The 13,727-nt window shown below is 42.3% G+C and overlaps 1 protein-coding gene and 1 long non-coding RNA gene across 5 annotated transcripts in view; one reads left to right on the forward strand and one right to left on the reverse strand.

Moving 5' to 3' along the window:
* Positions 1-13,727, forward strand: part of LOC114019347 — a 45,155-nt gene that overhangs the window by 23,346 nt on the left and 8,082 nt on the right. Inside the window, exon 2 of the long non-coding RNA XR_005224081.1 lies at positions 619-690. This is a non-coding gene — a long non-coding RNA (uncharacterized LOC114019347). The remainder of the gene's footprint in view (positions 1-618; positions 691-13,727) is intronic.
* The window catches only part of LATS2 (large tumor suppressor kinase 2), a 70,762-nt gene continuing 58,342 nt past the window's right edge, over positions 1,308-13,727 (reverse strand). For all 4 annotated transcript variants that reach the window (XM_037890963.2, XM_037890946.2, XM_037890953.2 and 1 more), the window contains 5 exons: positions 10,124-11,652; positions 7,894-8,476; positions 6,730-6,912; positions 5,335-5,441; positions 1,308-3,948 (listed from right to left, as the gene is read on the reverse strand). In XM_037890963.2, coding sequence (XP_037746891.1) covers positions 3,454-3,948; positions 5,335-5,441; positions 6,730-6,912; positions 7,894-8,476; positions 10,124-11,652 — 2,897 coding nt within the window. In that variant the 3' untranslated portion in view covers positions 1,308-3,453. The remainder of the gene's footprint in view (positions 3,949-5,334; positions 5,442-6,729; positions 6,913-7,893; positions 8,477-10,123; positions 11,653-13,727) is intronic.

Here is a 13,727-nt window from a genome sequence, read left to right on the forward strand (position 1 = left end):
TTTGAAAACCCCTGCCCTAGTTCAAACAGGAATTAATTCAGGGAACTCCTATGGCCTGTGTTATACAGGAGATCAGATGAGACAATCATATTGGTTCCTTTTGGCCTTATAATCTATGAAAGCTGCATTAATTTAAAGTAGCAATACACAACAGTAGGAATAATATGGATAGGTTTTAAGTACCCTGCATTAGTGCCATGAAGTAAGAAAGAAAAACTGTAAACAGTTGCAAAATAGAGGTATTCAATGGTGCTCATGAAAAATAGTCCTTTATTTGAAGGATTACCTGAGGCACGTTTGCTACACATTGCAATGGCAAAGGTTTGAGAAGAGTCTGACCACAGTTCCTACAATCTTCTCTTTTCTAGTCAATGCATTTTGAAGAGTTCACATTCCAAAGCAGTGTGCAAGAATGAATGTAATGTAGCAGCACAACGAGGAAGAGAAATTTAATATTTTAGCATGTGTCTAGTGTACTAGCCTGGAGGGGTCACAATAGGATGGGGCTTTCAGGGATTCTGGTGATAATGAAAATCAAAGATCCAAAATATGCTACTACTAAAATTTTCTCTCAATCATGTCCCTTCATTTCTATTTTTTATTCTTTCATTCCTACAGTTTCTGCAGACCCAAACCAGGACATCCTACCTACACTAGAGAGGCCAGACCAACAGCACACTCTCAAACAAGGTAAGTGTTCATCCTGGGAGCCATGGTAGTGACATCAGCTGCCTTCCTTCCTCCTCCCCATCCCAAATAAAGGACTTTGGACCAGATTATCTCAACTGTGTCCAGCATCCACTGTGTGCAGCTAAAATGATGGCTGCAAAGAACCACTTGTGGCTTCCAATCCAGGGGCCAGTTTTCCATTGGCCTCCTTGTTAGTGTCATTGCTGGAGCTGCTCTACACGATGCCAACTGGCTACAACCACAAGGGACTAGCATGCCAGCTGGGGTTTGCCCTAGTGTAGTGGCACCATGCTCAAACTTTTGCCCCCAACACTAAGGATGGAGAAAGATGAAAGACATGGTCATGGTGGCTTTATGCCAGCTAGTGACTCTCCCATGCCAGGGGACTCCTCAGCTAGGGGCTGAGAGTCTACAGAAGAAACTAGCTGTGAGTGTAGAAAATAAACTGGCCAATGTATATAGAAAGAATCTAAACTAAATGTTGGATCCAGGTTTGAAGAAAGCTGAGATTTGGATCTGAATTTTATGCCTCAACTCCACCACTAACATTACAAACCAACCCTCACAGCACAAACACACAGAAATGATCATTTCAAGAACACACAATGCAGTTTAGATTTTGATTCAAATTTTTTAATAATAAATTGTGCCAGTAGAAGCTTTCAAAAGCAATGATATATCAATAAATAACAGTTAAATTGAGTTCCTGAGAAAGAACCTACCACATGAAAGAATGTCAGATAGATGTAAATAACAAACAAACAAAAAAGCAGTAATACTGAATCTTACATGGACTGTCACAACACAAGCACTGCATACCTCATAGCACTCCTTTCATACAAATGTAAACAAATACACAATCATTTTTGTTTCGTCCAAACTGATGAATTTATATGTGTTGTTGCTTAGATATCTAAACAATGGATAGGATAGGATATGCTAAAAACATTAAGGAATAATATGTGGAGTAATATACGGAAAAATTCTGAAGCTCCAGATTTAAAATAAAATAAAATAATAATAATAATAATAAAGCAAAGACACACTGAAGGAGTGTTTTCCTCAATGCTGTTATGTCAATCACTTAAATAGGACTATTACACTAATCTGAATTAAGATTTTTTTTTGTTTATCTATTTAGTTATATATAATAAAAGTAAATATGTATGGCTTAATTATCTTTAGTATTCCAATATCACTTTGAATAATTCTCACATCTATATATAGAAGAAAAATACATATTTTAACAAAGTTAAGATTTGATATTTCAAAGTATGCCTATCATTTGATAGGAATGAGGGACTGTTGTGTTCCATCACAGCAATATTTCCATTGAAGAGACAACAGGACAGAATAACTTTCTAACAACGCTAACATTTTCAAACCTTAGTGCCTAAGTTAGGTTCCCAAATCCTTAGACACCAAAATATAAGTTTTTTAGAAGTGCTGAGCACCGCCAAACCCCACTGACGTCAATGTGAGTTGTAGGTGCTCAGCGGCCTATTATAAAGTGAGTCCATTTTTATTTAGGACCCTAAATATGGATTTAGGCACCTAGCTTTAGGCATTAAGGTTTGAAAATGTGGATCTAAGTATTTTAGCCTGGATACTGTGTGTTATGGACAGTGAGTATTAAATGGTGAATTTTAACTATTGATCACTGTGCTTTGTGTGCTACATGAACGAGCTAGATTTAGACTGTTGCCACAAGGAAACTGTAAATAATGGTTTGCAATTTACTCTTCTTAGGGAAACGTGTGTGCAGATGATACATGTTTACTAAAATTGACCTATTACTTCAAGACCACAAAAATCACTAATCAGTTATAACTTCGCAATTTGTCCAAAATTAATATTGGATACAATCATAAAAGAGAAAATTATCCACACAATACATTATCAACACAGGTTTAAAATGGTCTAATATTAGACCCTCATTAAAAATGGATTCACAGGACCTGCCTGTGAATGGCAAGAAACGGCCATTTCGTATAGAAAAACACTGCTCATGCAACATTCTTCACACACCAGACACTGAAATCACACCCAAATTGTCACTTACTCACACTTTCTATTACATCCCAACAAGCAGAAAAAAATAAAGCAGCTTTAAGGTTATGTCACAACTTTGAAATGCAGAAAATACAAATTAAACAAAAATCATGGTGTGAATAAAATGGCATCTGTAAATTTAGAAAATTAGAGAGCAGTTTTTCTTTTAGTTTCTTAACATTATTGCACAGAGACCTTTCATCACATGTTCTTCAGCTTTATGCATTTTTCCTAAATGTGAAACAATAAGTGCCATGGATAAAATAAAAAACATAGAAAAGAAGAACAGCAGCATGATTTGTCAAAGTTAATCCCTATAATTTAGTAGGAAAAAAAACTGCTATAAACAAAATAAGTGCTCTTTACTCGTTTAAAAAATAACATTTTTTAAGTCTGTAAATGCTGATCAGAGTCGGGGATGTTGACTTCAAACAAAAATAGGCCTGGCAAGGATAGGCTGCTGGCCTTGCAGATTTTGGTAAAGACCAGGAATTCAAGTGTAATTATCAACATAGCTATTTACAATGAAACTGACCTGAACTTAGAATGCTCGTTTAGGACCTGGTCCTGCAATCTTTTGACTCCCCGACTCACGATGGCCTCAACTGAAGCTATGCCTGAATAAGAACTGCAAGATCAGGTCCTAAATTGTCAGCTAAAGGCCCTCTTCTACTTGTGAATAAGATTATCTGGAGTACTCAGTACAATAATTTACACATATACAGGTTGACAGGCTCCAGTCTGATCCACCACATCTTTGTTTTCTGCATCAGACTTCTCAGACTGGCTAGATTCAATTCCAGAAGGCTTTGGGTATCTAAATGGATATCCATTGTCATCAAAAAACCTTCGGAAAGTAAACTCATAAAAGGCATGCTCTGTGTGTTTACTGTTTGAAGAGGCTAGTGGGTCCCATGTCCTCGTACTGTCCCCACTAGTGTCATTCCAAGGACTTTCTTCTTCAACTGGGTCAAAATTTGAGGTGTCCATTGGATGGCTGATCTTTGGAACATAGGGAGCTGTCTGTCTGCGGATATCAGTGGAGAAGTCTATTGAGTTAAAGAAAGGATGGGCCTTAATATCATCTGCTCCACTTCTTCCAAGTCTATCCTCAGCAGCACAGCAGAGTTTTGTGATCAAATCAGTTGCCTCAGGGCTTAGCTTGATCTGCAAGGGAATGTGCAGCGTGCTCTCCCAGTTTATCACCTGAAGAGGAGAAAGATATTCAACATCGTCTTTTAATCTTTTGAACAAAAGCTCTTCATTTGTCAATGCTGATTGAGCTCAAAGTCAGCTCACACCCACAATTTTTACTTTTGAAAGTCAAGAATCCAGTGGTCTGATGACTGTTTGCAAATATGCTGCTCACTCTGAGCAGTACAGGAAAAATGGTGAAGAATGGACATGAAAACAACAATAAAGATTTGATCCCGTTTCCTATACAAATATTAGAGAACAGCTGCAAAGCTAAAAGGAAAACAGGATTTTAGTTCTCAAATGTACATACTGAATACTCCTCACAGGCCAGACTTTAGAGGGCATTCTAAGCAGAAAAAGAAGAGAAAGTGTAAATTTAACTTGTTTTTAAAAACAGTTATTCCTGCTCTGCCCCTCTTCCCACTCCGTGAAATTGTTTCTGGCTCACTAAAATATTCCCAGAATACAACACATGCAACCTATGGTATCACTGTGGTCACAGAACTGTGTCTTCTGGGAAGTATTTCGTGAACAAGGAGAGATCACTGCATTACAGACAGGAGAAAAAAGAAATGTAAACAGTGTAAGTGCGAATTTGTTCCTTGCTGAACGCCCCCACAGCCGAGTTTGAATGGATACGCAGCACAGACATTTCTAAGCTAAATTCAGTATCATTTAGTTTTCCAATTTGCCTTTAGGGAGATGGAGGGAGAGATACCTCCTTCTAATAAAAAGAATTGCAACCACTGCTCAACTTTGGAATACTGCAATTGCAAACTGTGAGGTTATAATGAACATATGCTTTTCAATAGCAAAATCCATGGGGAACAGTTTAGGAGAAGGTTCTTCTCTTTACGTATAGAACTTGGAAACAATGTTCCCATGCAGATTACCAGGTTGCTGAATAAAAATCCAGACAGCATTCACCCAAGAGTTGTGTAGTCACAATGTAAAGGAAAGTAAGTATTTGAATTAGGACCTGTCCCATCAAGAGAGAGGAATCCTTCTCCCTCCCCCACTCCACTTTAAAGTGGGAAAAATTTAAGCATTTTAGAAAGGAGTGGCTAAAATGTGATATTCAGCCCCTGGGAAGCTGGAAGGATGATCTTGTGGTTAAGGCACTGGAGTGATATACAGGGGTTTCATTCCCAGCTCCACAAGTCAGTTACGGCCTGATTGTTTTTTAGCTGCCATTGACTTGGAGGAGATTTGTGATTGCTCAACATCTTTGAAAGTTATGCCTTTAATCTCTCTTTGCCCTCTCTGTACAATGGGGATAACACTTCCCTATCCCACAGCAGTGGGACGAGGATAAATTAACATCTGTGACGTGCTCAGATACAGGGGAGCCAATAAATAAACATAAGGTCTATTTGGAATTCTGCTTTAACCTACCTTTAGCTGGGTTTCTGTGGGTGTGGGGGCCAGAAAGGGAGGCTGCCCCACTAACATCTCAAAGAGAATCACCCCAACGCTCCACCAGTCACAGAGCTGAGTGTATCCTGAAAGGCAGGCAAAAGACAGTGTCCCACGACCAATAAGAATTTGAGCACAGACATTGTTTCCTCATCCAATTTAAATAATATTGAAAAACACAGCCTATGTTTTCATCTTCTCTCTCACCTTTTCATTCTCCGTAGTGTGATTTGTGACCAAAAATTAAGTTACTCAAAATCCATATCCCTCTGTGCCATCTGCTGGCTGACCCAAATTCTACTCCTGAAAGCAGAGAAATCCTAATCCTGGCAGCTAGAGATTATTCTCCATATTTTTAGGCATGACATTGGTGACTGAGGGCTGACAGGGGGCACATAACTGGACAGAGCAAGGATTTTGTCATGCATCGTTCTGGCCCTATCCTGCCATGGAGCACATACTGTTCCTCAGAGGAAAAACAAAACACGTGATGACTGATCTACTACCAAGATTATAGAGAGGTGATGCTCAATTTTAAAATACAGCTCAGGGACACAGCAGGGCTCAGGGGATAGGTGAAAGGACACAATCTTTCACTGGATTCCATGCAAACAGGAGCAATTTACATCAGTCATTTCCTGAGACTACACAGTAAGGTAAAAGTTTGAGATTTTAAAGTCAACTAGATGAGTTAGTCATTGATTTCAATGGAAGTTTGTGTGGCTAAATCCTCTAGTGCGTGATGTAAAGTCTACTGAAGCTAATGGAAAGGCGCCCATGGACTCCAATGGACATACGATCAGGCCTCCAGTAAACTTGAAAATCTCAGTTCATAACTATTCAATTTAGAGCTCATGTCAGCACTGCATGGGCATCCACAAAGCACTGGCTAAAGTCCCCAAGCCCTGACCTGATGTTCAGTGTAAAACATGAAAGGTTTTTCTTCTTTGGCTGCCCAAAATCCTGGCCAGGAAGAGAGATCCCTAGGACATTATAATTTCCATGCCACAGTCACCAGTCTGAATTAGTCAGCAGATACCCTCTGTTGGCTGCTCATTGCCCTACGTGAATTAGCTAGTGATTTCAGTCCCCTTCCTAGTGCCCAGGTTGGTTATCTGTCTCACAGTATTTATTAGCTGCCTCAGCAGAAAAGCCAAGGACTGAATGGCCTTGGAGGCAGAAGTACCATCTCAACTCTCAAGGTGAATAGTACTGAGGCACATTGGTATGGCAAATGAAGAAATCTGTACTGGTCAAACAGGTGACTTAATGTCCAGGGCTGTCAAACTGACACCCTTCCCCAAAATTATATTTACTTAAAAAAAAAAATCAGCATTCATTTAACCGAACGAAAATGAAATAGAGCTCATCTACCTTTGCGAAGCAGTACTTCAGGAGCTATGTAATTAGGGGTCCCAACTAATGAGTGGGCTAAACATCTCTGATGCTGCTTTTTGGCTCTTTGCTCCAAAGTTTTCAACCTATCTCCACATCTACAGTTGGACACATCATCCCAAAGATCACTGGGCTCCATGCTGTCTTGTCTGATATGGCTCCCTTTCAAACAGAAAAAGGAGGAAATAAAAAAAAAGTTTATCATTAATAAAACAATTGTCAACGAATGAGAAAACAGATTACTAAATGGCTAGTTGTGCCAACCAGTATTTCCCCCCCTCTCTCGAACCAACAAGAATAGGTTTAATCTGAAAAATTCTCCATTTTTGGCTAATTTTCCATAATGAGCCCCACTCCTCAGTCCCTTACTAGACCTTTCAGAATCACATCTCCAAGTAAAGACCAGATGGGTGTAATACGATGGGGATATCTGTACAGATTGCCCTATGACTACTGTTCAGGCCCTGTTCATTCCTGATCAATAGCATGCATATGATCACTGGGGCCAGGAATACATCAGATGAGTTTCTTTTATGATTAGCTCCTTTTGCCACCAGTAGGGATCCCGCCCCTGAAGCCAGCGAGAACTGGCAATCTATTGCTATCACAGCAGTTTAAGATACTGATGGGGACTTAAACTAGCAGTAGTTGAAAGCAACTGACACACCAAGGGTATGTCTTCTCACGGCAAAAAAAAAACGTAACGGTGGCAGCAAATCTCAGAATCCTGGTCTACAGATTTGAGCTTGTAGGGCTTGTGCTACGGCACTAAAAATAGTAGTTTAGACATGCGGGCTTGGGCTGGAGCTTAGACTGTGAAGCCCACCTTGTCCCCAGGCTTTAGAGCCCAAGTCTGAATGATTAATGGCTGTTTTTAGCACCGCGGTGTGAGCCTGAGCCTGAACATCAGGGTTCTGAAACTTGCTGCCATGGGTTTTTTTTTTTTGCTGTGTAGACATATCCTTAAATACAGCAAATTTAGCATGAGAGTCACCAAGCCACTGGCTTAGGCCTCTTCACCTTTATCATGTATAAAATGTTCAGTATACTCTAAGCTAGCACATTTGCAGAGAGACCACCACTATTTATTTCAAGGTGAAATAATACAACACGCATCACAAATAGTACACATAAGAACACTACCTTTCTGATAGTATTTTGAATTGTGAGTCCATCTGAATCCAGTACACAGCCCAAAATCAGTCAGTTTGATATGCCCATCAAGGTCTATCAAAATGTTGTCAGGCTTGATATCTCTATGGATAAATCCCATTTTGTGTACGCTCTCTATGGCCAAAGTGAGCTCTGCAATATAAAAACGAGCTAGATGTTCTGGAAAGACCTCCATCCGTATCAGCAAACTCATCATGTCCCCACCAGGGATGTAGTCCATCACAAAGTACAAATTTTCTTTATCTTGGAAAGAGTAATAGAGTTTTACCACCCATTCATTGTCTGCCTCAGCAAGTATATCCCTTTCTGCTTTGACGTGAGCCACCTGGTTACGATTCAGTACATCCTTCTTTCTCAAGGTTTTCATGGCATAGAGGGCATGGGTATCCACTTTGCAGGAAAGGCACACTTCCCCAAAAGCACCAATACCTAGGGTCTTGATTTTTACAAACATAGATTTGTCCATTTTGGCCCTCTTCAGTCTGTTGTAGTTGGACTCCTTTTGGTAGAGAATTTTCCTCATTTGCTCCTGCTCTGCTTCACAAAGGCCAGCCTTTATAAGGAAAAAACAAATCAGAACAGCCAGTATAATTACAATTACAGCCAGAGACTAATCAAACTAGCATTTTGAAAGCATGTGGTTAGGGGAAATTAACCATGAACTAGAAGAGAGACACATGAATTTGTTTGCTCTCTGTAGATATATTTTTGAAACTCTCGCAATTTCACTGCATCCTGGCCTATCACCTCTATTTTCTGTAAATCTTTGACCACTGCACTGAATCCAGCATTTCCAGAATGACTCACAGGAGGAGTTTATTTTAACAAGACAAGTCTGACCAGGAGATTGTGACTGTTTCTTTCAGACATGGACCTTGCTACTGTGATCCATGCCTTTGTCATCTTGAGACTGTATTACTACTATACATGCCACATGGAATTACACCTTCAATCTATCCAGAAACTTAAGCTGGTGTAAGATACAGCAGTCCACTTATTAAGTGGTGCTTCACGGTGGTAGCAAATGTTCTCAGCACTCTTATCTGCAAAGGATTTTGGTTGGTTTCTGGGTGGAGTTTAAGGTGTTGGTTCCGACCTAGAATTCTAAATGGGCTGGGACCTGCCTGCTGAAGAGGATACCTTTCTCCCTGTGCCGTGTTGCCACAGATGTGATCAGCAGAGGCCCTGGAGCTTGATTCCTTTATTATATAAGGGAGGGAGCTGCTGGCACAGCATTCTCTATAAAGATCCCTTTCTTTTGGAATGCTCTGCCCCCAAGGTCCTGAATTCATTGGCTTTCTGGGCACTGTTTAAAAACCCATCTGTTTAAGCAGGCATTGACTGAAGGCTGAGCCAACTGAGAGTGGGATTTCTGTCTGATGGGAAAGTGCAATGTGGGGGCGCTAAGCTGTAGTGTTCAGAACAATGGAGGTCAAGTGTGCCATAGGGTGGGAGGAAAGGGTGTTGCTGAGGCTTTGGTTGATATTTATGTTGCATCTTGCTTGCCCTGGTGCTTTTAAAACATATGTCAAAGGCTTGCAAAGCTTTGATTTGGAGTCTGTATAAAAGTGAAATCTACAAATAAATAAAAAGAATAGAAGGGGAGATTAAGGGAAACCTGAAGGACAGGTAGGATGAATTGCCAGATTCAAGCCAAAAGAAAGCCTAGTAATAACATTTTAAAAAGTGAGCAGAGGTACATACAGATGTGAAATACAAAGGCAGCATCTACTATTTTCACGTGAAATGATTCTTGCTGTTTTAGAGATTCCTGGGAGTGTGCGCACTGCTGGTGGTTCAATCTAGGGGGAAAACTTTCTTCCTGAAAGTGATGTATATTTTAAAAGTTTAAGCGAGCAGTTCATCTGTTCCTTAATGCAAGGAGAGCATGCGTATGCATGTGTGTGTAGGAAGGGGAGGAATACTTCCACAGTTTTTATATCTATATCTATATATCCATATAAACAATTATACACTCCCTCCCCCCCCCCCCATGGGTGCCTTAAATAGGCTTCTAAATACACAGACTCCTAAATAAAAGTGGCCTGGACTTAAGAGGTGCTGATCACCTGGCGCTCCCATGGGATTCTAACTTTAGGCACCTCGGTTTGAACATTTTATTCTTTTTGGTTGATTAATGTTACTTCTATACCAATCTGACCATGATTTGCTTGTATTAAAACAAAAGAAAAAGCATTACTTTGGCCATTTCTTGCTCTAGCTGTAACCTTCTGTTGATTTTTTGCTGGTAAGTCTTTAGGACATTCTCCACATGTTGTTCCATGTAGAACTTGAAGGCAAATGGTGAGTAACTCTTAATTCGGGATTCTCTTTTTTCCTCATCTTTACTGTTTTTTCGCACTGGCACAGGAGATGTCTGGATCTGCTTTTTATCCTTGCTTGTTTTTTCCACTTTAGCATTTTTGCTGCTTTTGTCATTCCTTTCGCTATTTTCCTCAGCTTTATTGCACGTTGAATTGGGGACTCCCCGGAGAGTCTGTTCTACACCCAGGCACAAACAGTTTATATCAAATTGCTCAGAGCTACCGGGAAGTAACAGATGCTTAGGATATGGTGGTGGAGGACACCTGGGCTCCTGATTACTGTAATCAACATCTAGTTGGTAGGCGTTCGCTCCTCCAACAGGAAGCGGGTGCTGTTCAATGATCTCTAGGCCATCCACAGGTGGGGCTTGTGCAGGTAGCCAGCCAGGGTGGGAAGGCCCCACAGCTGTTTGAGGCTCAGGTCTCATCACTCTCATGCTCTTCACTGGTTGGAGAATATGAGCAGATGTGACTGCTGTGATGGTATTTGGAGATGTAATTGAAGGATCAGGTTTTCCTGGAGGAACCTGTCTTATAGATACTGGCACTTGCTGCTGCTGGTGGTTGTTAAAGGAGTTAGTTCTGCTTGGCACTGAGGCATCTGGTCTGAAGGATACATGTTGCCGTGGGGATGTTTCTATCCCTGGGTTTTGTAAAGAATCACGGTGTGATGGTGCTGCCGTTTGCCACTGCTGAACTTGAGGATTATTCATGTCATACAGGTCCATGTTCAAGCTATTTCTAGATGGAGCTATTAGATTCTGTGGTGGGCTGTCTGAAAAGTCATTAGCAAATGCTGGACCTCTGGCTATCACGTGCATCTGGTGAGAGGAAGGGCTTGTTTGTTTGTGATGCGTATGTATGTACAGACTGGCTGGTGCCTGCTGAAATGCATGACCAGAGTTATTTTGAACAGTCCCTTTATTTGGAAGATTTGCATATCCTCCCTCCTGCTGCATTTTATTTTGGAAAGATGGACTCCGCTGAACACTATACCCCATAGGTTCCCCCTGCACCAGCATATGCTGCCTGCTGTAATGTGGGCTGTTTGAGCCATGAGTGGCCTGCAGCTGTAAAGCTTGGCTACTGTGATTAGTCACTGGGTAATTAATCACAGGAGAGTCCATATTTGCAGAATATGTTTTTTGTTGATGGCTCCCAGGTGTGCTATGAGAGCCTACTCCCGAAGGTCTTTGTACTGGAGCATTCATGGCCGCAGACTGTGAAGCAGAGAGTAAATAGTCCATGTATGTCCTGGGAACATCACTAAGCATATTTGCACCTTCTGCTCCAAAGCTTGTCCCTTCATAGGCTGTATTACTGATCTGATGATAGGACGGAAAAGATTCATTTGATCCTTCAAAGCTTGGCCTGCGGGCTATGTTATTTGGCACAATACCCTTTCCTTTATAAAAAGACAAAAGAATGTTAGGAAACAATTCATCTGAACAAATTATATTACATAATCCATTCATCTATACACAAACGAATATTTTTGTATTGCACCTGTGTTACCAAAATCATACCAAACTAGATTAAGCTCTCTGACCATTTGAAGTACTAAGTATTATTATTATTATTAATAAACTGCAGTTGTATAGCACTTTTCACTACATGAACCACCAGTAGTTTTACCAAATCATGAAAATAGAAGTTCAGATATTTTAGTTATGAAATCATCAGCTTGGATTTAAAAGCTGAAACAGTATCAGAGTCATGAATCACAAAGAGCTTGGGAGCAGCCGATCTGAGGTCCGGAGAACTTGAACTGCTGCTGTCTAGGGGTGCTGCACCAATGGGAGAAGAGAATACTAACAGGCGAGCAGAACGTCAAACATTACTACCATCACTTATCTGTATTACAACATGGTCCAAATTATGCTAGGTGCAACACACATGAATGCATGTGTATATATGTACATCTACATGCATATAACATATACGAAGAAGCAACTCCTACCCCACAGCGCTTACATTCAAAACTGTGCACTACCTAATAAAACTGGCCAACATTTCATTATTTTATAAAATTAAGTCTCCTATTACATGCAGCTGGGTTGGGTATATTTTGTGTGTGTGTGTGTGCACGCGCGCGCGCCAGTTATTACTCCTGAGAGCGTTCTGCGTCAAAAAATTAAAAATTCTGCAAACAATATTTTAAAATTCTGCAAATTTTATTTGTCAAATAAATGTGAAGGCTCCAGCATGGCATTTGGGAGCACAGGCCACTGGCTGCACAGAGATAGGAGATCACCCTGCGGCCTCCCCTCCCTCCATCCCGGTACACGGACTCAGCAACGAGGCTGCACCCAACCCTTACACAATGCAAGGACAGGACCTGGCCCAGAAACACCCCAGGACCCTGTCCCTCTGTGCCAGGTGCACCAGGTGTGGGCAGGCAGGCTCAGCAAGGCAGGATCCAAATGTGGAGGAGCTTACTGTGGGGGGATCCAGGTGTGGGTTAAGAGGGTTCTGTGTGGGGCAATCTGGGTGTGGGCAGCTCAGTGAGGGATCCAGGTGCAAGGGGGATCTGGATGCATAGGGGCTTATTGGGGGGTTCTGTGTGCAACAGTAATGGGACTCTGCAGGGGGGTCCAGGTGAAGGTGGTTGAGGCTCAGCTGGGGGGTGGGGGAGGACTGGGTGTGCAGGGGAGAGGGACTCAGTGGGGTGGGGATCCAGATGCAGCTGGTTGGGGCTCGGTAGGGTGGGGATCCAGGTGCGGGTGGCTCATCGGGGTGGTCCAGGTGCGAGGGGAGTGGGGCTTGTCACGGAGGGTTCTGGGTGTGGGGTGGGTGAGGCTTGGTGGGAGGGTCTGGGTATGAGGGGGTCTGGATGCACGGGGGTTGGGTGGATGGGAGAGCAGCCCCCTGTACAGTGATCTCTCCCCCTGCAGCTGAGGAGCAATGGGTAAAGGAAGTGTGGGGAAGGGGACGGCAGAGTTTACAGAGCTTCCTACAGCTAGGGGAGAAATCTGGGGGTGGGTCTGACATGGCCCTGGATGCCGTGCTGACCCCAGCGCAGGGTAGGAGCCACCAGCTGGGTCTTCCCCAGTCCCATCCTCTGCCCCACAGTGATTTACCTCTCTGCTGGCTGCCCTGGGCACCCAAAACATATTGCTGGGGAGGGCTGCATGACCGCTCTTGTGGCTTCCCTGTCAGAAAGTCATTTCTCTGAAGGGAAGCAAAGAAATCTGCGGGGGACATAACTTGTGCATATGCGCAGTGGCACAGAATTCCCCCAGGAGTAAACAAGTATCCCTTGGAGAAGGTGCACAGGGATACATATGGATGTGGGAGCAGAAATCTCCCAGGTAGAAGTGGGATCGTGCTGGTGCAGCACAGCCAGAAGAGTGGCTGGCACTGGCCTGGAAGGGGATGTGGCTTGTGGCGGCATTGATGCAGTATATCCACTCAGCATCTCTGCTGGCACAGCACACAGGGAGCACTGGCTGCAAACTGAAGCTGCTTCCCCCTCAGGAA

This window comes from Chelonia mydas, chromosome 1 (assembly GCF_015237465.2).
Source record: "Chelonia mydas isolate rCheMyd1 chromosome 1, rCheMyd1.pri.v2, whole genome shotgun sequence".
In the NCBI taxonomy this organism is placed as follows: domain Eukaryota; kingdom Metazoa; phylum Chordata; order Testudines; family Cheloniidae; genus Chelonia; species Chelonia mydas.